This window comes from Mobula hypostoma, chromosome 13 (assembly GCF_963921235.1).
Source record: "Mobula hypostoma chromosome 13, sMobHyp1.1, whole genome shotgun sequence".
In the NCBI taxonomy this organism is placed as follows: Eukaryota; Metazoa; Chordata; class Chondrichthyes; order Myliobatiformes; family Myliobatidae; genus Mobula; species Mobula hypostoma.
The window spans coordinates 51,608,863-51,633,125 of NC_086109.1; the positions used below are offsets into that span (position 1 = coordinate 51,608,863).

Below are 24,263 nucleotides of genomic sequence, written 5' to 3' on the forward strand. Positions count from 1 at the left end.
GTGGATGAAATCACTGGACAGACAGAGTTACTGGTAGATACAAAGCAGCTTCTTTATTCAACACAACAAGGTACAGCAGGCATCATACGGACAGAGACGCTTTCGGTAGAAAGGTCTGCTAGCCCAATGTGGGATCGATATTTATTTGCTAAACACAAAGGGCAATCCCTATTTTCAAAGTATAGACAATACATAGACAATGCTTTCTTTGGAAGCTACATACAAAACATCACACCTTCCGACTTCATCCTTTCCTCCTGACGCCCGCATGTCTGGGTTGGTACTCACAGCCTTTAGGAGTGCAAGTTACATCCACAATACATTTATTTGTATTTTACGTGCTAACATAGAGGACAATTTATATTTATAAAGTATAGATAAGGTTGTCTTCAAAACTACCTGTAAACTTCACACTTCCACGAGCAGCCCCTGGGCTAGTATTCTGGTATTCACAGCTTTTAGGAAATGCATTGTTATGAACTCAATCCACAGTACTTTGTCAAACAGAAGACTGGTGGCCAAAGTGTAGATGAATCATCTACCCAAAAACTCACTCTAACAAGCATCACGGTTTGGGGCTGCTTTGCTGCCTCAGGGCCTGAACAGATTGCAATTGTTGAGGGAACAATCAATTCAAAATTGTATCAAGACATTTTATAGAAGAATATCAGGGTAGCGGTCTGTCACCTGAAGCTTAATAGAAATTGGATGATGCAACAAGATAACAATACGAAACACAAGAGTAAATCAACAACAGAATAGTTTAAAAAGAAGAAAATTTGTGTTTTGGAATGGTCAATTCAAGAGTCCAGACCTTAACCCATTTGAGATGCTGTGACATGACCTGAAGAGGGCTTTTCATGCGAGGTATCCCAGAAATATTGATGAACTGAAATAGTTCTGTATGGAGGAATGGTCTAAAATTCCATTGAAAATGCTGTCGTGCAAGTCTGACCAGCAGCAACAGGAAACATTTGGTGGAGGTTATTGATGCTAAAAGAGGATCTACAAGGCATTAAATACAAGGGTTCACATATATTTTCCAGCCTGGAATGTGAATTATTAAATAATGTGTTCAATAAAGCCAGGAACAGTACAATTGTTTGTATGTTATTAGTTTAGGCAGATTGTGTTTCTCTATTATGTTATAGCCATAGCAACTGCGTTTGGCTACAACGTTGTAGCCATTACAGAGACTTGGATGGCTCAGGAGCAGGAAGGGTTACTTCAAGTGCTAGACTTTAGATATTTCAGAAAGGACAGGAAGGGAGGCAAAACAGGTGGGGGCGTGGCACTGTTGATCAGAGATAGTGTCTGGGCCATAGAAAAGGAGGAAGACATGGAGGGATTGTCTACTGGGTCTCTGTGGGTAGAAGTTAGGAACAGGAAGGTGTCAATAACTCTACTGGGTGTTTTTTTATAGACCACCCAATAGTAACAGGGACATCGAGGAGCAGATAGGGAGACAGATTCTGGAAAGGTGTAATAATAACAGGGTTGTCGTCGTGGGAGATTTTAATTTCCCAAATATCAATTGGCATGTCCCTTGGTTTGGATGGGGTGTAGATTGTTAGGTGTGTTCAAGAAGGTTTTTGACACAATATGTAGGTAAGCCGACAAGAGGAGAGGCTGTACTTGATCTGGTATTGGGAAATGAACCTGGTCAGGTGTCAGGTCTCTCAGTGGGAGAACATTTTGGAGATAATGATCATAACTCTATCTCTTTTACCATAGCAATGGAGAGGGATAGGAACAGACAAGTTAGGAAAGCATTTAATTGGAGTAAGGGGAAATATGAGGCTATCAGGCAGGAACTTGGAAGCATAAATTGGAAACAGATGTCCTCAGGGAAACGTATGGAAGCAATGTGGCAAATGTTCAGGGGATATTTGTGCAGAGATCTGCATAGGTACGTTCCACTGAGACAGGGTACAAGAACGGTGGTGTACAAAGACTGCTGTAAATCTAGTCAAGAAGAAAAGAAGAGCTTACGAAAGGTTCCGTGTTCGCCATGATGTGGAACTCTTCTTCCACCGTCTCCGTCTCCGAGCCTACTTTTTCAGGAAGGACTCTTCCATCCCCACCGATGACCCCTTCTCCCGTCTTCAACCCTCCTCTTCTTCATGGACACCCCGCTCTGGTCTCCTGCCTGCTCTGCATCTCTTTATCGCTAACTGCCGACGAGACATCAACCGTCTCGACTTCACCGCACCTTGTTCCCATTCCAACATCACTCCTTCCGAATGCTCTGCTCTCCACTCCCTCCGCACTAATCCTAACCTTACTATGTTAAACCCACCGATAAGGGGGGTGCTGTTGTAGTCTGGCGTACTGACCTCTACCTTGCCGAGGCACAGCGACAACTCGCGGATACCTCCTATTTACCCCTCGATCGTGACCCCACTAAGGAGCACCAGGCCATTGTCTCCCACACCATCACCGACTTTATCCGCTCAGGGGATCTCCCATCAACTGCTACCAACCTTATAGTTCCCACACCTTGCACTTCCCGTTTCTACCTCCTACCCAAGATCCACAAACCTGCCTGTCCTGGCAGACCTATTGTCTCAGCTTGCTCCTGCCCCACCAAACTCGTTTCTGCATACCTCGACACGGTTTTATCCCCCCTTGTTCAATCCCTTCCTACCTATGTTCGTGACACTTCTCACGCTCTTAAACTTTTCGATGATTTTAAGTTCCCTGGCCCCCAACGCTTTATTTTCACCATGGATGTCCAGTCCCTATATACTTCCATCCCCCATCAGGAAGGTCTCAAAGCTCTCCGCTTCTCTTTGGATTCCAGACCTAATCAGTTCCCCTCTACCACCACTCTGCTCCGTCTCGTGGAATTAGTCCTTACTCTTAATAATTTCTCCTTTGGCTCCTCCCACTTCCTCCAAACTAAAAGTGTAGCTATGGGCACCCGTATGGGTCCTAGCTATGCCTGCCCTTTTGTTGGCTTTGTGGAACAACCTATGTTCCGTACCTATTCTAGCATCTGTCCCCCACTTTTCCTTCGCTACATCGACGACTGCATTGGTGCTGCTTCCTGCACGCATGCTGAGCTCGTTGACTTTATTAACTTTGCCTCCAACTTTCACCCTGCCCTCAAGTTTACCTGGTCCATTTCCAACACCTCCCTCCCCTTTCTAGATCTTTCTGTCTCCATCTCTGGAGACAGCTTATCCACTAATGTCTACTATAAGCCTACTGACTCTACAGCTATCTGGACTATTCCTCTTCTCACCCCATCTCTTGCAAAAATGCCGTCCCTTTCTCGCAATTCCTCCGTCTCCGCCGCATCTGCTGTCAGGATGAGGCTTTTCATTCCAGGACGAGGGAGATGTCCTCCTTTTTTAAAGAAAGGGGCTTCTCTTCCTCCACCATCAACTCTGCTCTCAAACGCATCTCCCCCATTTCACGCACATCTGCCCTCACTCCATCCTCCCGCCACCCCACTAGGAATAGGGTTCCCCTGGTCCTCACCTACCACCCCACCAGCCTCCGGGTCCAACATATTATTCTCCGTAACCTCCGCCACCTCCAACAGGATCCCACCACTAAGCACATCTTTCCCTCACCCCCCACCCCCTCTGCTTTCCGCAGGGATCGCTCCCTATGCGACTCCCTTGTCCATTCGTTCCCCCCATCCATCCCCACTGATCTCCCTCCTGGCACTTAACCTTGTAAGCGGAACAAGTGCTACACATGCCCTTACACTTCCTCCCTTACCATCATTCAGGGCCCCAGACAGTCCTTCCAGGTGAGGCGACACTTCACCTGTGAGTCGGCTGGGGTGATATACTGCGTCCGGTGCTCCTGATGTGGCCTTCTATATATTGGCGAGACCCGACGCAGACTGGGACACCGCTTTGCTGAACACCTACGCTCTGTCCGCCAGAGAAAGCAGGATCTCCCAGTGGCCACACATTTTAATTCCACATCCCATTCCCATTCTGACATGTCTATCCACGGCCTCCTCTACTGTAAAGATGAAGCCACACTCAGGTTGGAGGAACAACACCTTATATTCCGTCTGGGTAGCCTCCAACCTGATGGCATGAACGTTGACTTCTCTAACTTCCATCAATGCCCCACCTCCCCGTCGTATCCCTTCCATTATTTATTTATATACACACATTCTTTCTCTCTCTCTCCTTTTTCTCCCTCTGTCCCTCTGACTATACCTCTTGCCCATCCTCTGGGTTCCCCCCCCCGCTTGGTTTTCTCCCCGGACCTCCTGTCCCATGATCCTCTCATATCCCCTTTGCCAATCACCTTTCCAGCTCTTGGCTCCATCCTTCCCCCTCCTGTCTTCTCCTATCATTTTGGATCTCCCCCTCCTCTTCCCACTTTCAAATATCTCACTAACTCTTCCTTCAGTTAGTCCGGACGAAGGGTCTTGGCCTGAAACGTCGACTGTACCTCTTCCTAGAGATGCTGCCTGGCCTGCTGCGTTCACCAGCAACTTTGATGTGTGTTGCTTGAAAGGTTCAAAAAGCTAGGTAATGATAGAGAGCTAAAGGATTATAAGGCTAGCAGGAAGGAACTCAAGAAAGAAGTTAGGAGAGCTAGAAGGGGCCATGAGAAGGCCTTGGCGGACAGGATTAAGGAAAACCCCAAAGCATTCGACAAGTATGTTAAGGGCAAGAGGATAAGACGTGAGAGAATAGGACCAATCAAGTGTAACAGTGGAAAAATGTGTATGGAACCGGAGGAGATAGCAGAGGTACTTAATGCGTACTTTGCTTCAGTATTCACTACGGAAAAGGATCCTGGCTATTGTAGGGATGACTTTCAGCGGACTGAATACATTGAGCATGTAGATATTAAGACTTACAGCGGACTGAAAAGATTGAACATGTAGATATTAAGAAAGAGGATGTGCAGGAGCTTTTAGAAAGCATCAAGTTGGGTAAGTCACCAGGACCGGACAAGGTGTACCACAGACTACTGTGTGAGGCAAGGGAGGAGATTGCTGAGCCTCTGGCGACGATGCTTGCATCATCAATGGGATCGGGAGAGGTTCCAGAGAATTGGAGGGCTACGGATGTTGCTCCATTATTCAAGAAAGGGAGTAGAGATAGCCCAGGAAATTATAGAGCAGTGAATCTTACTTCAGTGGTTGGCAAGTTAATGGAGAAGATCCTGAGAGGCAGGATTTATGAACATTTGGAGAGGAATAATATGATTAGGAATAGCCAGCGTGGCTTTGTCAAAGGCAGGTCATGCCTTACGAGCCTGATTGAATTTTTTGAGGCTGTGACTAAACACATTGATGATGGTACAGCAGTAGATGTAGTGTATATGGATTTCAGCCAGGCATTTGACAAGGTTCCCCATGCAAGGCTTATTGAGAAAGTAAAGAGGTATGGGATCCAAAGGGAAATTGCTTTATGGATCCAGAACTGGCTTGCCCACAGAAGGCAGAGTGGTTGTAGATGGGTCATATTCTGCATAGAGGTGGGTGACCAGTGGTGTGCCTCAGGGAGCTGTTCTGGGACCCCTACTCTTCATGACTTTTATAAATGACCTGGATGAAGAAGTGGAGGGATGGGTTAGTAAATTTGCTGATGACACAAAGGTTGGAGCTGCTGTGGATAGTGTGGAAGGCTGTCAGAGGTTACAGCAGGACACTGATAGGATGCAAAAATGGGCTGAGAAGTGGCAGATGGAGTTCAACCCAGGTACGTGTGAGGTGGTTCATTTTGGTAGGTCAAATATGATGACAGAATATAGTATTAATAGTAAGACTGTTGACAGTGTGTATGATCAGAAGGATCTTGTGGTCCTTGTGCTGCACAGGTTGACTTTGTGGTTAAGAAGGCATATGGTGCATTGGCTTTCATCAATTTTGGAATTGAGTTTAGGAGCTGAGAGGTAATGTTACAGCTATACAGGACCCTGTTCAGACCCCACTTGGAGTACTGTGCTCAGTTCTGGTCGCCTCACTATAGGAAGGATGTAGAAACCATAGAAAGGGTGCGAAGGAGATTTCTTATGAGAATAGGTTGAGTGAACTTGGCCTTTTTCCCTTGGAGCAACAGATGATGAGAAGTGACCTGATAGAGGTGTATAAGATGATGAGAGGCATAGATCGTGTGGGTAGTCAGAGGCTTTTTCCCCGGGCTGAAATGGCTAGCACAAGAGGGCACAGTTTTAAAGTGCTTGGAAGTAGGTACAGAGGAGATATCAGGGTTAAAAAACTTACGCAGAGAGTGGTGAGTGCGTGGAATGGGCTGCTGGCAATGGTGGTGGAGGCGAATGTGATAGGGTCTTTTAAGAGACTCCTGGACAGGTATATGGAGCTTAGAAAAATAGAGGGCTATGGGTAACCCTAGGTAATTTCTCAGGTAAGGACATGTTCAGTACAGCTTTGTGGGCTGAACGGCCTGTATTGTGCTGTAGGTTTTCTATGTTTCTAGGACCATACATACCTATACCTCCCCACACCCCTCTCTGCTTTCCACAAAGATTATTCCCTTTGTGATTCCTATGGTCATTCATCACTCTCTACTACCCCCTAACACTTATCCCTGCAAGTGGCAAAAGTGCTACACCTGCTCATTAACCTCTTCCTCCATTCGAGATCCCAAACAGTCCTTCTAGGTGAAGCAACACTTCAGCAGCAAATCTGTTGGGATTGACCCTTTGTATCCTTTGACAACTTTCTTTATTGTCAACAGCTCCAATAATCTTTGTCATCTGCATATGTACTAAATGCCATCTACATTTTCCTCTATGTTATCACATACATTATCACAAATCAACAGAGGTCCCAGTACAGATGCTTGCAAAACACCGGTCACACATTTCCAGCCAGCATAACAGCCTCCCATGCAAGCCAGTTCAAACTACCAAGTCTCTATGGATCTCATTCTTGATCGATCCAATAAATGGAACATACCAACAACTAGCCCGCAGTTAGAAAGGAATGTACTGGAAGTCAGATACATGTGCACGTGACTCCTGCATCCAGACTCTGCTAAATCAACATTTATAATCTCTACGATTCCATAACTTTCTGAGCTACGAGCTAGGTTAACTTTGTATCTAGCCTATCAGGTTCACAACAGCAATTGCTTCTGCATCAATTGAGCATTGTTGCCCAATCTCACTGGAAGGAGAAATCTAGAAAAGCTTTTTCTTATTTATTTCACAGTATATTTACATTCTACTTCATTGGCAGCAGTGTGCACTTTTAATTAAGTTCACTTTTTAAAATTTATTTCAAATTATTATAATACATGTCTTTTCGTTAATTTTTCAACAACTCATAATACCCCTGATTTCAAGGAAATTTTTGGACAGCGCCTTTCCTGCCACTTATAAACACCTCAATGTTACAGATCACTTGCAGCAACTGGAGCTGTGAATTTAAATACAGTCACAGGGCTACAGCAGAACATTTATTATCTTGTATATCACTGTTCGCTTCATCCTGTACCTGTCAACAGCGTCTTGCTTATCCTGTTCAAAATCTTGGATCATTTGGCGCATTTCACTGTACAATTCTTGGTTTGCTTCTTTAAATTGTTTTGCACTTTCAATTAGTTTTTCAATTTCTTCTTGTTTACCCTGAACAAGAGAAAAGACTGATTTAAAAACATGCATCAAATTGAGAAGTACACACATTGGGATACACAGATTTCCACCTTCAGCAAAAATTCAAATTTCACCTTAATTTCTTTGCGTAGATCCTGAGTTTCACACCTTAGTTGCTCAATTTCATCTTGATGAGCCTTTTCAGGAGCAGATCCTATTGCTTCCAACTCCTTTTCTAAAGAAATGGCCCTTACCTGAATGCAGACAGTCAAAATTCAGTTACGTTATCTTGATGAGCACAATATATGACATGGGGGAGAAAACACTTATAAAAAAATTAACATTTTACTGGAGTGAAATGTCACATCTACAAAGAAACTTTCAGAAGCCAGCTGAGTGAATGCATGTATGAGGAAAAAAAAAACTACAATGTATGTTTTATTAAAGACAGCCAAAAAAAGACGATCAGAACAAATTCTCAGAACAGAAATAGGCCCCTCAGCTCAACTTGTCCATGCCAACCAATGGGCCTTCCTGAGTTAGTTCCATTTTCCTGCATTGGCCTATATGTCTCTAGCTCGTCCCTATATACAAAGCTGTCCAAATATATTGTAAAATGATGTAATTGTACCATCATCTATCACTTCCCTGGCTGCTTATTCCATATTCTCACCACCTCCTCTCTGGAAAAAACTTGCCTGATAGGATCCCTTTACACATTTCTCTCTCGTCCTTTAGCCTTACTCTTCTCTACTAGATACTCATTATCTATGCCACTCGTGATTTTATAAATGATGACCCCTCAGCACCCATTGCCCCAACAGACTATTCAAACTCCCCTTAGAAATTAAAGCTTCCAGTCCCAGCAACATCCTTATGCATCTTTTCTACACTCCATAGAGCTCATTTGGAAACCAAAATGTCTTTAATGCGAAAAATAGGAAACATTCTGAGGCACATTTCAGCCCAGATGAAGGGCCTCAATCTGAAATGCTAACTGCCTATTCTCTCCACAGATGCTGCCTGACCTGCTGTTTCTCCAGCATCTCACATGTTGTTTCAGACTGCAGCGTCTGCAGTTTCCTCATGCCCTAAAAGTATTCCAAACGCCCTTCCCCCACGAAACCACCACGGTGGGCTTCACAGCTGAACAGGTGAGAAGACAGTTGAAACATCTCAATCCAAGCAAGGCTGCAGGCCCAGATGGTGTCAGTACCAGGGTGCTCAAAGCCTGTGCCCCTCAGCTATGTGGAGTACTTCACCATGTCTTCAACCTGAGCCTGAGTCTCCAGAGGGTTCCTGTGCTGTGGAAGACGTCCTGCCTCGTCCCTGTGCCGAAGACGCCGCATCCCAGTGGCCTCAATGATTGCAGACCGGTAGCTTTGACCTCCCACATCATGAAGACCCTGGAGAGACTTGTTCTGGAGCTGTTCCGGCCTATGGTTAGGCCACACTTAGATCCCCTCCAGATCGCCTACCAGCCCCGACTAGGAGTTGAAGATGCCATCGTCCACCTGCTGAACCGTGTCTACGCCCACCTGGACAAGCCAGTGAGCACTGTGAGGGTCATGTTTTTTTGACTTCTCCAGTGCGTTCAACACCATCCGCCCTGCTCTGCTGGGGGAGAAACTGACAGCGATGCAGGTGGATGCTTTCCTGGTGTCATGGATTCTTGATTACCTGACTGGCAGACCACAGTACGTGTGCTTCCAACACTGTGTGTCCGACAGAGTGATCAGCAGCACTGGGGTTCCACTTTGTCTCCCTTTCTTTTCACCATTTACACCTCGGACTTCAACTACTGTACAGGGTCTTGCCATCTTCAGAAGTTTTCGGATGACTCTGCCATAGTTGGATGCATCAGCAAGGGAGATGAGGCTGAGTACAGGGCTACAGTAGGAAAATTTGTCACATGGTGTGAGCAGAATTATCTGCAGCTTAATGTGAAAAAGAGTAAGGAGCTGGTGGTGGACCTGAGGAGGGCTAAGGCACCGGTGACCCCTGTTTCCATCCAGGGGGTCAGTGTGGACATGGTGGAGGATTATAAATACATGGGGATACGAATTGACAATAAACTGGACTGGTCAAAGAACACTGAGGCTGTCTACAAGAAGGGTCAGAGCTGTCTCTATTTCCTGAGGAGACTGAGGTCCTTTTAACATCTGTCGGACGATGCTGAGGATGCTCTACGAGTCTGTGGTGGCCAGTGCTATCATGTTTGCTGTTGTGTGCTGGGGCAGCAGGCTGAGGGTAGCAGACACCAACAGAATCAACAAACTCATTCGTAAGGCCAGTGATGTTGTGGGGATGGAACTGGACTCTCTGACGGTGGTGTCTGAAAAGAGAATGCTGTCCAAGTTGCATGCCATCTTGGACAATGTCTCCCATCCACTACATAATGTACTTTTTGGGCACAGGAGTACATTCAGCCAGAGACTCATTCCACCGAGATGCAACACTGAGCGTCATAGGAAGTCATTCCTGCCTGCGGCCATCAAACTTTACAACTCCTCCCTTGGAGGGTCAGACACCCTGAGCCAATAGGCCGGTCCTGGACTTATTTCCTGGCATAATTTACATATTACTATTTAATAATTTATCGTTTTATATTGCTATATTTATACTCTATTCTTCGTTGGGGCAACTGTAATGAAAATCAATTTCCCTCGGGATCAATAAAGTATGACTATGACTATGACTTTTCATCACTCTGCCTACTTGTGATTCTACTTTTGGCAAATTATGTCCAAGGTGCCTATGTTCCCAGCATCACTGTGCATCCTATTTTGGTTTGATTTCCTCAGATTCCTGGCTTGTCCTTGCAATCCTTCCTAAAAACAGTACAACATCAGCTGAACTCCAGCCTTTCAGAACTGGTTTTTTTCTTTTTTCTTCCATAGCCTTTCGGTGTTTATTTTATATTTACAGCCGCTTCTCTGAAGAGTTGAACAGTCAGTGAACTGAAGCCAATTTGTTTTTCTCATATAATCACCACTATTACTTACAGAGGAAAAATGAAATATACAAAGAAAGTATGCTACTGAAAATTGCTGAGAGATTTAGCAATATCAGTAATTCAAATAATCACAAGGAATATGCTCCCTAACTGCATAATAAGTAAAGGTATATTTGCCTTTGTCATTTCAGGGCCTGGTGAAGCAGGAAGTCAAAAAATGCTTTAAAAACCTGTTCACAAACAACCAATTAAAAACACATATGGGCACTAATTTTCAATACTCCCAGTTTAAAACAGATTCAACCAACCTCATAACTTCTTGCCAACTTTTCGGCATTTTGTAACATTTCCTTCAGCTCAGCTATTTGTTTTTGATTTTCTTTAGCTTCATTCTGAAGTTGAGTTACTTGGTGGCGCTTTGCTTTGATGTTACTTAGTGATCTTTCCAGTTCGGTCTTCAATTCTTGTATTACCTCATCCTTGCACAAGGTCTTTTCCGAATCTCCCTGGCACATTACATTTAAACTAGTAGAAAGAGGGAAAGAGAAAGGTTAATATACCATCTCTCCCAAGTATTTTATGAAATTTCTGAACACTACAGCACACTAAGAAACAGAGATTAGATTCAATCTGTATCAAACTAGTCAATGCTCACAATACCTTAATGAACTATTTATTACTGAGAATAATTTCTTTTGCATTGCCTCTAGCTCGTTGGACAATATACAACTGTGCATAAAAATTACTGCCTCATCAGCCACCAGAAAGTTTCTTTTTTTTGTAAAGAATGCCAGAACTGGTGGTTAGTTGTTGTGTACATCCCTCCCTCTGCCAACCCGACGTCGGCATGTAACATCATTTACACCGTCACAGCCAGATTACAAACCCAGCACCGGAGTGCCCTCATTACCATCTTGGGTGACTTCAACCAGGTTATCATGGCTAGAACACTGCCCAACTTCACGGAGTATGTGAGCTGTACAACCAGAGGGGAGAGGACTCTGGATTTGATGTACGCTAATGTTAAGGATGCATACAGCTCCTCTCCCCTCCCCCCAGTGGGAAGGTCAGATCACAACCTGGTGCATCTGAAACCCTGCTACGTGCCTGTGGTGAAGAGTAAACCTGCAACCTCGAGGACAATGAGAAAATGGTCGGAGGAGGCTTATGAGGCGCTCCAGGGTTGTTTTTGAGGTGACAGACTGGCAGGCACTCTGTGAGCCATATGGAGAGGATATTGATGGGCTGACAGAATGCATCACAGATTACATTAACTTCTGTGTGGACTGCAATGTTCCGACAAGAACTGTCCTTTGTTATTCCAATAACAAGCCATGGGTGACAAAGGACATTAAGGACATCCTGAATGCTAAAAAGAGGGCGGTTAGAGATGGAAATAGGAAGGAGCTGAGGGCAATACAGAGGGACCTGAAAGCCAGGATCAGGGAGGCTAAAGACAGGTACAGGAGGAAGATTGAGTGGAAACTCCAGCAGAACAACATGAGAGAGGTCTGGAGGGGGATGAGGACCATCACTGGGTTTCGGCAAACTAGCAACAGAGGAGCTGAAGGCAGTGTGGACAGGGACAACGAACTTAACCTGTTCTTTAACAGATTTAACAGATTTGACATTGTGACCACTGCCCATCCCCCACATGAGCCATCTGTTGTCGGCCCCCAACCACTCTCCCCTCCTACCCCTCCTCACCATCCCCCACCCTGCTCTCGTGACTACACCCCTCCCCCACATGAAACCACCACGGTGGGCTTCACGGCTGAACAGGTGAGAAGACAGCTTAAACGTCTCAACCCAAGCGAGGCTGCAGGACCAGATGGTGTCAGTACCAGGGTGCTCAAAGCCTGTGCCCCTCAGCTACGTGGAGTACTTCGCCATGTATTCAACCTGAGCCTGAGTCTCCGGAGTGTTCCTGTACTGTGGAAGACGTCCTGCCTCATCCCTGTGCCGAAGACGCCGCGCCCCAGCGGCCTCAATGACTACAGATCGGTGGTATTGACCTCCCACATCATGAAGACCCTGGAGAGACTTGTTCTGGAGCTGCTCCAGCCTACGGTCAGGCCACACTTAGATCCCCTCCAGTTCGCCTACCAGCCCTGACTAGGAGTTGAGGATGCTATCGTCTACCTGCTGAACCGTATCTACGCCCACCTGGACAAGCCAGCGAGCACTGTGACGATCATGTTTTTTGACTTCTCCAGTGTGTTCAACACCATCCGCCCTGCTGTGCTGCGGGAGAAGCTGACAGCGATGCAGGTGGGTGCTTCCTTGGTATCATGGATTCTTGATTACCTGACTGACAGACCACAGTACGTGTGCTTGCAACACTGTGTGTCCGACAGAGTGATCAGCAGCATTGGGGCTCCACAGGGGACTGTCTTGTCTCCCTTTCTCTTCATCATTTACACCTCGGACTTCAACTACTGCACAGAGTCGTCATCTTCAGAAGTTTTCAGATAACTCTGCCATAGTTGGATGCATCAGCAAGGGAGATGAGGTTGAGTCCAGGTCTACGGTAGGAAACTTTGTCACATGGTGTGCGCAGAATTATCTGCAGCTTAATGTGAAAAAGACTAAGGAGCTGGTGGTAGACCTGAGGAGAGCTAAGGTACCCATGACCCCTGTTTCCATCCAGGGGGTCAGTGTGGACATGGTGGAGGATTACAAATACCTGGGGATACGAATTAACAATAAACTGGACTGGTCAAAGAACACTGAGGCTGTCTACAAGAAGGGTCAGTGCCGTCTCTATTTCCTGAGGAGACTGAGGTCCTTTAACACCTGCCGGACGATGCTGAGGACGTTCTATGAGTCTGTGGTGGCCAGTGCTATCATGTTTGCTGTTGTGTGCTGGGGCAGCAAGCTGAGGGTAGCAGACACCAACAGAATCAACAAACTCATTCGTAAGACCAGTGATGTTGTAGGGATGGAACTGGACTCTCTCACTGTGATGTCTGAAAAGAGGATGCTGTCTAAGTTGCATGCCATCTTGGTCAATGTCTCCCAGCCACCACATAATGTACTGGGAGGGCACAGGAGTACATTCAGCCAGAGACTCATTCCACTGAGATGCAGCACAGAGCGTCATAGGAAGTCATTCCTGCCTGTGGCCATCAAACTTTACAACTCCTCCCTTGGAGGGTCAGACACCCTGAGCCGATAGGCTGGTCCTGGACTTATTTCATAATTTACTGGCATAATTTAAACATTACTATTCAACTATTTATGGTTCTATTACTATTTATTATTTATAGTGCAACTGTAATGAAAAAAAATTTCCCCCAGGATCAATAAAGTATGATTATGAAAATTTTGAAATTTTAAATTTTTGAAAATTTTTCTATTTGCAATTTGCTCTGGATCTCAGTTGCCCAATATCTACCCCTAAATTCAGTACTTGTTCTTCATTTATTGCAGATAAAACAAAGAAAAGATATGATTCTTTATTCACAGTATAACAGTTAAATTTATATCACCTGCTACAACTTCAAATGTTGACCAATGAATGAATCAACTTAAATATTAGCTGATGTTTATGTATTTAGAGATACAGCACAGAACAGGCCCTTGCGGCCCAAAGAGCCACACCATTCCGCAACCCACCTATTTAACTCTAGCCTAATTAGCAATGATCTTTCAAAAATCATTGGACTCTGGCATGGTGCCTGAGGTCTGGAAAATTGCAAACGTCACTCCACTCTTTAAGAGAAGAGGAAGGCAGCTGAAAGGGAATTATAGATAGTTAGCCTGACCTCTGGTTGGGAAGATGTTGGAGACAACTGTTAAGGAAGAAGTTATGGAATACTTGGTGATGCAGGACAAGATAGGACACAGTCAGCATGGTTTCCTTAAGCGAAAATCTTGCCTGACGCACCTGTTGAAATATTTTGAGGAGATTACAAGTCGGATAGATAAAGGGGACACAGTGGATATTGTATATTTGGACTTCCAGAAGGCCAATGACAAGGTGCCACACATGAGGCTGCTTACCAAGTTAAGAGCCTATGGTATTACAGGAAAGTTAATAACATAATTCGAGCATTGGCTGATTGATAGGAGGCAGCGAGTGGGAATAAAAGGATCCTTGTCTGCTACGCTGCCAGTGACTAGTGGTGTTCCACAGGAGTCGATGTTGGGACAGCTTCTTTTTATGCGGTACTTCAATGATTTAGATGATGGAACAGATGGCTTTGTTGCCAAGTTTGCAGATGATACGAAGATAGGTGGAGGGGCAGGTAGGCTGCAGAAGGACAAGACGGATTAGAATAGGCAAGAAAGTGGCAAATGAAACACAATGTTGGAAAATCCATAGTTATGCACTTTGGTAGTAGAAATAAATGTGCAGACCATTTTCTAAATGGGGAGAAAATCCAAAACCCTGAGAAGCAAAGGGACTTGGGAGTCCTGGTGCAGAACACCCTGAAGGTTAATTTGTAGGTAGAGTTGGTGGTGAGGAAGGCAAATGCAAATTCAATTCAAGAGGACTGGAATACAAGAGCAGGGATGTGAGATACTGAGGCTTTATAAGGCACTAGTGAAGCCTCACCTTGAGTACTGTGAACAAATTTGGGCTCCTCATCTAGGAAAAGATGTGCTGGCATGGAGAGGGTTCAAAGGAAGTTCATTAGAAAGGTTACCACTTGTGGAACGTTTGATAGCTCTGTGCCTGTACTTGCTGGAATTAAGGACAATCAGGGGGGATTTCAATGAAACCTTTCAAATGTTGAACGACCTAGACTGTGTAGATGTGGAAAGGATGTTTCCCAAGGTGGGCAGGTCTACGACAAGAGGGCACAGCCTCTGGATAGAGGAGCGTCCACTTAAAACAAAACTGCAAAGAAATTTCTTTAGCCAGATGGTAGTGAATTTATGGAATTTGTTCCACAGGCAGCTGTGGAGTCCAGGTCGTTGGTAGAGATCAACAGGTTCTTGACTTGACTGGTTACAGGGAGAAGGCCGGGTAGTGGGTTTGAGGAGGGGAAAAAGGATCAGTCATGATTGAATGTTGGAGCGGACCCGATGGGCCAAATGGCCTAATTCTGCTCCCATGTCTTATGGTCTAATCACAGGACAATTCACAATGACCTATTAACCTACTAACTGGAACGTCTTTAGAAGGTGGGCGGAAACTGTTGCACCTGAAGGAAAGACCCGCTCAAAGGAAGGACATACAAACTTTGTATGGTCAGTGTCAGAATCGAACTCCAATGCCTAGAGCTGTAACGGCATTGTCATACATGCTGATATTCATATCCAAATAGGCGATTACAAAAGATAACCAAAGACGACTTTGCAAATTTGCTGTGAAAGAAGAAAATTTTAAAAATGCACCATAAAATGCTGCAATGTGCAAGTCCTACCATGAAAGCCATTTCAATTTCTACCTTTGTAGCCTGGGTATTTTCAGGTTCTCATTCTTAATGCAGAGGGCCATGAAAGAATCTGATAATGGAGCTTCTAATTCTTCTGGTGTTTCTTTAATGATGGCATTAATCTTAGCAGCAGATTCATACAGAGTAATTTGTTCTTTCAAGTCAGTCAGTTCTTCCTAAAAATAAACAAATCTGCTTAACATTAATTTACACAGGATTTGTGATGAGACCAATTCAGAGCTGAATAGAAGAATGTAGGTCTGAAGTAAAGCAAATAATCAACAACATTTGATATGATTCAGAAAAATAACCTGCAGCAATGTAAACAATACATCATTTCATGCTTCAAATTCATTGACCACAAACAGACCAAACAAGTGTATTGGGGGCTCTACCATACTTTTTTATTAAAATAAGAATTCTAAAGCTTCTTCAGTTCTTCGGTATACCAGCCTTTAAGGAATCCTTTATTTACATTTACTCTTGCTTGTATTATTCATTTTAACCTTTTGTCAACTCATCTTTCTTCACCATGTTCTGGGACCCTTACTCTTCGTGATTTTTATAAATGACCTGGATGAGGAAGTGGAGGGATGGGTTAGGAAGTCTGCTGATGACACAAAGGTTGGAAGTGTTGTGGATAGTATGGAGGGCTGTCAGAGGTTACAGTGGAACACTGATAGGTTGCAAAACTGGGCTGAGAAGTGGCAGATGGAGTTCAACCCAGATAAGTGTGATATGGTTCATTTTGGTAGGTCAAATATGATGGCAGAATATAGTATTAATGGTAAGACTCCTGGCAGTGTGGAGGATCAGAGGGATCTTGGGGTCCGAATCCATAGGACACTCAAAGCAGCTGCGCAGGTTGACTCTGTGGTTAAGAAGGCATACGGTGTATTGGCCTTCATCAATCGTGGAATTGAATTTAGGAGCTGAGAGGTAATGTTGCAGCTATATAGGACCCTGCTTGGAGTACTGTGCTCAGTTCTGGTCACCTCACTACAGGAAGGACGTGGAAGCCATAGAAAGGGTGCAGAGGAGATTTACAAGGATGTTGCCTGGATTATGCCTTATGAGAATAGGTTGAGTGAACTCACCCTTCTCTCCTTGGAGCGATGGAGAATGAGATGTGACCTGATAGAGCTGTATAAGATGATGAAGGCATTGATTGTGTGGATAGTCAGAGCCTTTTCCCAGGAGTGAAATGGTTGCCACAAGAGGACACAAGTTTAAGGTGCTGGGGAGTAGGTATAGAGGAGATGTCGGGGTAAGTTTTTTTACTCAAGAGTGGTGAGTGCGTGGAACGGGCTGCCGGCAACGATGGTGGAGGCGGATACGATAGGGTCTTTTAAGAGACATTTAGATAGGTACATGGAGCTTAGTAAAATAGAGGGCTATAGGTAAACCTAGTAATTTCTACAGTAGGGACATGTTCGGCACAACTTTGTAGGCCGAAGGGACAGTATTCTGCTCCAGGTTTTCTATCTTTCTATATACATGTATTAGGGATTTGTTGTTTCAGTTTGTTCCACTTCATTTCCTTAAATTTTATTTGAATTATATTTTTCAAACATGCAGAAAGTCAAGATGTATTAGCAATAAAAAAAATTGAGATTTAATTAATATGCCATATTAAGTAGCAGTGATTACATCATGACCTGTAAAGCTTTATTCATCTGGTCACTGACATTCCTGGCAGACTGAACTTGCTGAAGTTGGATCCGAAGTTCACTGATCTCCTGTACAGAACCTGAAACACAAATAATATCGTTAATGACCTAGAAATTTTGTATAAAAATGCAAGTTACCCTATCACTCATTTAAAAAATGTCAAAAGTTGGTGGATATTTTACACAAGATTTTGATTTGCATCTGCTTGATTTACTACAGAATGCGATTTCTGTAACTTAGCAACTGTTATTATATATGAGCTTTGGAATGCTTCAATATTTCAGTGCCTTACCATACCTGTAGAAAGTATGAAATTGCAACAATCAACTAATGATAGTCACTCCTGCAGAAAATACCAACTGGGAACCGCAGTCTTTCCATTTTTTTTAAACAATTCTGTTATTAATTTACTCTAAGAAGAATAATGTGAGCTACCTTAATGACTATCTCCCGGTAGCACTCACATCTACAGTGTTGAAATTCTTTGAGAGGTTGGTCATGACTAGCTGAATTCCTGCCTCAGCAAGGACCTGGACCCAATGCAATTTGCCTATCACCACAATAGGTCAACGGCTCTTCACATGGCTTTAGACCACCTGGATAACATAAACACCTATGTCAGGATGCTGTTCATCGACTACATATCAGCATTCAACACCATCATTCCCAAAATCCTGATTGAGAAGTTATAGAACCTGGGCCTCTGTACCTCCCTCTGCAATTGGATCCTCAACTTCCTCACCAGAAGAACACAATCTGTACAGATTGGTGATAACATCTCCTCTTCGCTGACGATCAACACTGGTGCACCTCAGGGGTGTATGCTTAGCCCACTGCTCTACTCTCTCTATACCCATGACTGTGTGGCTAGGCATAGCTCAAATACCATCTATAAATTTGCTGATGATACAACCATATTTGGTAGAATCTCAGATGGTGACGAGAGGGCATACAGGAGTGAGATATGCCAACTAGTGGAGTGGTGCTGCAGCAATAACCTGGCACTCAACATTAGTAAAACGAAAGAGCTGATTGTGGACTTCAGAAAGGGTAAGACAAAGGAATACATATCAATCCTGATAGAGGGATCAGAAGTGGAGAGAGTGAGCAGTTTCAAGTTCCTGGGTGTCGAGATCTCTGAGAATTTAACTTGGTCCCAATATATCGAAGCAGTTATAAAAAAGGCAGGATAGTAACTATACTTCATTAGGAGTTTGAATAGATTTGGCATGTTAACAAATACACTCAGAAACTTCCATAAATGTACCGTGGAAAACATTCTGACAGGCTGCATCACTGGTATGGAGAGGCTACTACACAGGACCAAAAGAAACTACAGGGTGTTGTAAATTTAGTCAGCTCCATCTTGGGTATTAGCCTACAAAGTACCCAGGAATCTTCAAAGAGTGGTGTCTCAGAAAAGCTATTATTAAGGACCTCCAGCACTGAGGGCATGCCCTTTTCTCACTGTAGGAGGTACAGAAGCCCAAAGGCACACTCTCAGCAATTCAGGAACAGCTTTTTCCCCTCTGCCATCCAATTCCTAAATGGACATTGATCCCGTATACACTACTTCACTTTTTTTAATATATATTATTTCTGTTTTTTTGCACGATTTTTAATCTATTCAATATATGTCTGCTGTAATTGACTTTACGTTATTGTTGCCAAAGAACGTACAATCATCACAGCAATATTTGATTCTGCGCTTCCCGCTCCCTGGATTACAAATATTAAATATTAAAAATATTTAAAATAGTAAAGATTAGTAAATATTAAAAATTTAAATTATAAGTCATAAATAGAAAATAGAAAAATGGAAAGAAAGGTAGTGCAAAAAGACTGAGAGGCATGTCCGGATATTTGGATGGTATGGCCCAGATCCGGGTCAGGATCCGTTCAGCAGTCTTATCACAGTTGGAAAAAAGCTGTTCCCAAATCTGGCCATACGAGTCTTCAAGCTCCTGAGCCTTCTCCCGGAGGATAGAGGGACGAAAAGTGTGTTGGCTGGGTGGATCGTGTCCTTGATTATCCTGGCAGCATTGCTCCAACAGCGTGTGGTGTAAGGTGAGTCCAAGGACGGAAGATTGGTTTGTGTGATGTGCTGCGCTGTGTTCACGATCTTCTGCAGTTTCTTTCGGCCTTGGACAGGACAACTTCCATACCAGGTTGTGATGCACCCTAGAAGAATGCTTTCTATGGCGCATCTATAAAAATTAGTGAGGGTTTCAGGGGACAGGCCAAATTTCTTTAGTTTTCCCAGGAAGTAAAGGCGCTGGTGGGCCTTCTTGGTAGTGAACCCTACTAGGTTGGACCAAGTCAGGTCATTTGTGATATTGACCCCGAGGAAGTTAAAACTTTTGACCTGTTCCACTTGCGCACCACCCATGTAAATTGGGTCGTGCGGTCCGCTACTCCTTCTGAAGTCAACAACCAATTCCTTCGTCTTGCTGATGTTGAGGGATAGGTTATTGTCTTCGCACCATGCCACCAGGTTCTTAATTTCCTCTCTGTACTCAAACTCATCATTACCCGAGATACGGCCTACAATTGTTGTGTCATCTGCAAACTTATATATTGAATTCGATGGAAACTTGGCTACACAATCATGGGTGTACAGTGAGTACAGCAGGGGGCTGAGTACACAGCCTTGTGGGGCACCGGTGCTCAGCATGATTGTAGAGGAGAGCTTGTCCCCTATTTTTACAGCCTGGGTCCTGTCTGTGAGGAAGTTGAAGATCCAGCTGCAGATCTGAGTGCTAAGGCCCAGATTCCAGAGCTTAGGAATCAGTTTATTTGGAATGATGGTATTAAAGGCAGAGCTGTAGTCAATGAAAAGAAGCCTTACATATGCATCTTTATTCTCCAGGTGTTCTAAGGAGGAATGTAGAGCCAGAGAGATGGCATCTGCCCTTGACCTGTTGCTCCGGTAGGCGAATTGCAAAGCGTCGAGGTAGGCTGTGGTTGATGTGTGCCATAACCAATCTCTCGAAGCACTTCATAGCAATTGATGTCAGAGCCACAGGTCGATAGTCATTCAGGCATGCCACCTTGCTCTTCTTCGGCACTGGGATTATCGCTGCCTTCTTAAAACACGAGGGGATCTTAGACTGAAGCAAGGAGCAGTTGAAGATGCCAGCAAATACTTCAGCTAGCTCGCTTGCACAGGGCCTGAGAACCCCTCCTGGGACGCCATCTAAGCCTGTCACCTTCCTTGGATTTATCTTCAGGAAGGCCCTTCTAACGTCCTCCTCGGTGACGATGAATCTCGATGCCACCAGGTCCGGTTCATCCGGAGGGAGGGGGACGCTCCTCTTCTGTTTGAATCTTGCATAGAATACGTTAAGTTAGTCAGGAAGAGAAGCACCACAGTTACCGATATTCCCAGCCTTTTCTTTGGGCCCAGTGATCTCACTTAGACCCTGCCAGAGTCTACTGGCATCCCTCTGGTTAGCTTGGGCTTCCAACTTGGCTTGATATTGCTTCTTGGCACCCTTAATGGCTTTCTGGAGTTCATGCCTAGATTCTGTGTAGCGACTGATATCCCCGGACCTAAGAGCCGCAGCTCTAGCCTTTAAAAGGGACTTGACCTCATAATTCATCCAAGGTTTCCGGTTAGGGAATACACGGATCGTCTTGCGAGACACACAGTCCTCCGTGCATTTCCAAATAAAGTCCGTGACAGCTGAGGCATACTCATCGAGGTTAGCTGCCGAGTCCTTGAATACTAACCAGTCCACCGATTCAAAGCAGTCACGGAGGACCTCATCCGATTCCTCCGTCCAACGTAATACTACTTTTGACACCGTGACCTCAGTTTCTGTTTGTAAGCCGGGAGGAGGAGTACTGCCTGATGGTCCAATTTTCCGAACTGAGGTCGTGGGACGGAACGGTAGGCATCCGTGACTGCTGTGTAGCAGTGGTCAAGTATATTTGGGCCTCTAGTGGGGCAGGAGACATGTTGGTATAACTTTGGCAGCACCTTCTGAGATTGGCCTGGTTAAAGTCCCCAGCTGTAATGAGCAAAGCCTCCGGATACCTGGTCTCAAGTTCACTGATGTTCGCATACAGTATGTTCAGAGTACACTCAACGTCTGCCTGGGGGGGGAGGAATGTAGACTGCTGTCAGAATGACCAAGGTGAATTCCCGTGGCAGATAGTAGGGACGACACTTCACCGACAGGTGTTCCAGGTCCGGGCTGCAGGAGTTTGTCAGTGCCACTGTGTCCGAGCACCACGCAGTGTTGATCAGTAGGCAGACACCACCTCCCCTCGTCTTGCCCAAAGATGCCATGCGGTCCATCCAATGGATCGGAAATCCCTCTGGTCGGATGGCACAGTCGGGGGTGTCGGGGGTGGCAGGGGAGAGCCAGGTCTTGGTGAAACAGAATACACCGCAGTTCTGCATCTCCCTGCAGTAGGTGAGTCTCCCTTTGAGATCATCCACCTTGTTCTCTGTAGCTTGCACATTAGCGAGTAGGATGGTGGGCATAGGGACCCTGAAGCCCCTCAGCTTCAATCTGACCAGCAGCCCAGCTCTTTTCCCACGCTTCTTCAGTAAATAGTGCATCTTTCCAGGTTTCCATCGATGCAGTGTGTTGTTGTCAGCTCTGAGGTTGGTGGATGCATCCTGCGGGGTTCGATCGGCGGGTCGCGTCATTGGGCGCTCTGAGTCGAGCCGAGTGACGGGCGAGGCTCTGCTGCCACTTCCAGCTGCCGGGGGCCCGGGCTGTCGATTGGGTTGGGCCCCGAAGCCGACACTTAATCTCTGAAGGCCGGGCTCCTGGTTGAAGCAAGTCCGTAAGCCAAGTCACGGTTGCAGAGGCCTCCGCTCCAGCCAAGCCTCGGGCTCGATTTCCGAGGTCTGCGGCGGAGGCCTCACTTCCAGCAGTGTTGGGTGTCCACCAACGGGGCTTTACAGTGGTCGCTCCGGGGAAGCATTTGGGGCACCTTGAGGTCTCCGCCGTCACTTCTGTGTGGTCGTCTGCTCCGGAGAGGTGCTGGTCAAAATGGGTCGTTTCTCCAAGCGCTCCGCAACGGTAGCAGGCCGCGGGTCTCTGGGAACGTGGTGGGCCTCGCTGGTCGAGTCCAGGTGCGGTCCTGTGTTTAAGAAGCAATTCTGGCGCGGTGGTCTCCAGCCGGGTCAGTAGCTTCGGCAGGGTGTTGTTGATCTTACTAGATGTAGCGGATTGGAGGTTTAGAAGGGTTTCTCGGGTATAGGATAGTGGAGAGGGCAGTTTGCTCAGGAGAGCACGTGCAAAGTTGCCAGTTACTGGCGCCATTTTAACCGTTAACTTATTATTCTTATTTTTTTTCTTCTATATTATGTAAGTTAACAAATTTCGTGACACATGCTGGTGATAATAAATCTGATTCTGATTCTGACTCTTGTGTTTCGGATCATTATCTTGTTGCATCATCCAACTTCTGTTCAGCTTCAGGTGATGGACTGCCACCCTGACATGCTCCTGTAAAATGACTTAATGAAATATTGAATTCATTGTTCCCTCAAACTGTCCAGGCCCTGAAGCAGCAAAGCAGCCCCAAACCGTGATGTTCCTTTCTTCTACCATGCTTCACAATTGTAATGAGGTTTTGGCGCTAATGTGCAGTACCCTATTCCCTCCAAACATAGCAGTGTGCATCCCTGCCAAAAAATTTAAGTTTTGTCTCATCTGTCTTCAGAACATTTCCCAGAAGCACTGAGGATCACCTAGGTGGTCTTTTGCAAAATTAAGACGTGCAACAATGTTTTTTTTTGAGAACAGTGGTTTCTCCTATGGCATCCTTCCATGAACACTGCTCTTGTTCAGAGTGTTTCTTACAATTGACACATGACAGAGACTTTAGCAAGTTCTAGAGATTTCCGCAGGTCTTTCGCTAATACCCTTGGGTTCTTTTTCACCCCCTTCTGCATTTCACTGTGCTCTTGGTGTGACCTTTGCAGGACGCCCACTCCTAAGAAGGGTAGCAACACTACTGAATTTCCACCATTTATAGACATTTTTTCTTACTGTGGACTGACGAACACTTGGGTCTAAATGCTTTCGTAGCTTTTTACAGCTTCATGCATCTCTATGATTCGTTTTCTAAGATCCTCTGAAAGTTGTTTTGATCGAGGCATAGTGCACATAAACAGATCTTTCTTGAGAAGAGCAGGCTCTGTCAGTAACATAATTTTGTGTGTCTTTTTATAGAGTAGGACACCTCCAATTTAGTTTCATTGACTGGAACACCTCACTCCAAGCAGCTTTTGTAGAAGCCATTACCCTGTGAACATACTTCTGTGAACTTAGACTGTGATTGTTTAAATGGTGTATTTAGTATTGACGAGAAGTAGGACAACTGTTTGTGTGTTATTAGTTTAAACTGAGGCATTATAACAGACAATAGACAATAGGTGCAGGAGTGGGCCATTTGGCCCTTCAAGCAAGTACCGCCATTCACTGTGATCATGGCTGATCATCCACAATCAGTATCCAGTTCCTGCCGTATCCCCATAACCTTTGATTCCACTATCTTTAAGAGCTCTATCCATCTCTTTCTTGAAAGCATCCAGAGACTTGGCCTCCACTGCCTTCTGGGGCAAAGCATTCCATATATCCACCACTCTCTGGGTGAAAAAGTTTTTCCTCAGCTCCATTCTAAATGGCCTACCCCTTATTCTTAAACTGTGGTCTCTGGTTCTGGACTCACCCATCAGC

General features: G+C 45.1%; 1 protein-coding gene across 6 annotated transcripts in view; it reads right to left on the reverse strand.

Annotated features, from left to right (window-relative positions):
• cep152 (centrosomal protein 152) overlaps positions 1-24,263 on the reverse strand; it is a 306,980-nt gene that overhangs the window by 104,520 nt on the left and 178,197 nt on the right. For all 6 annotated transcript variants that reach the window (XR_010020130.1, XM_063065688.1, XM_063065689.1 and 3 more), the window contains 5 exons: positions 17,547-17,638; positions 15,901-16,064; positions 10,810-11,026; positions 7,680-7,799; positions 7,448-7,578 (listed from right to left, as the gene is read on the reverse strand). Coding sequence is in view for 5 of the 6 variants with exons in the window: in XM_063065688.1 (XP_062921758.1) it covers positions 7,448-7,578; positions 7,680-7,799; positions 10,810-11,026; positions 15,901-16,064; positions 17,547-17,638 (724 nt within the window). In the remaining variant the exon portion in view is untranslated. The remainder of the gene's footprint in view (positions 1-7,447; positions 7,579-7,679; positions 7,800-10,809; positions 11,027-15,900; positions 16,065-17,546; positions 17,639-24,263) is intronic.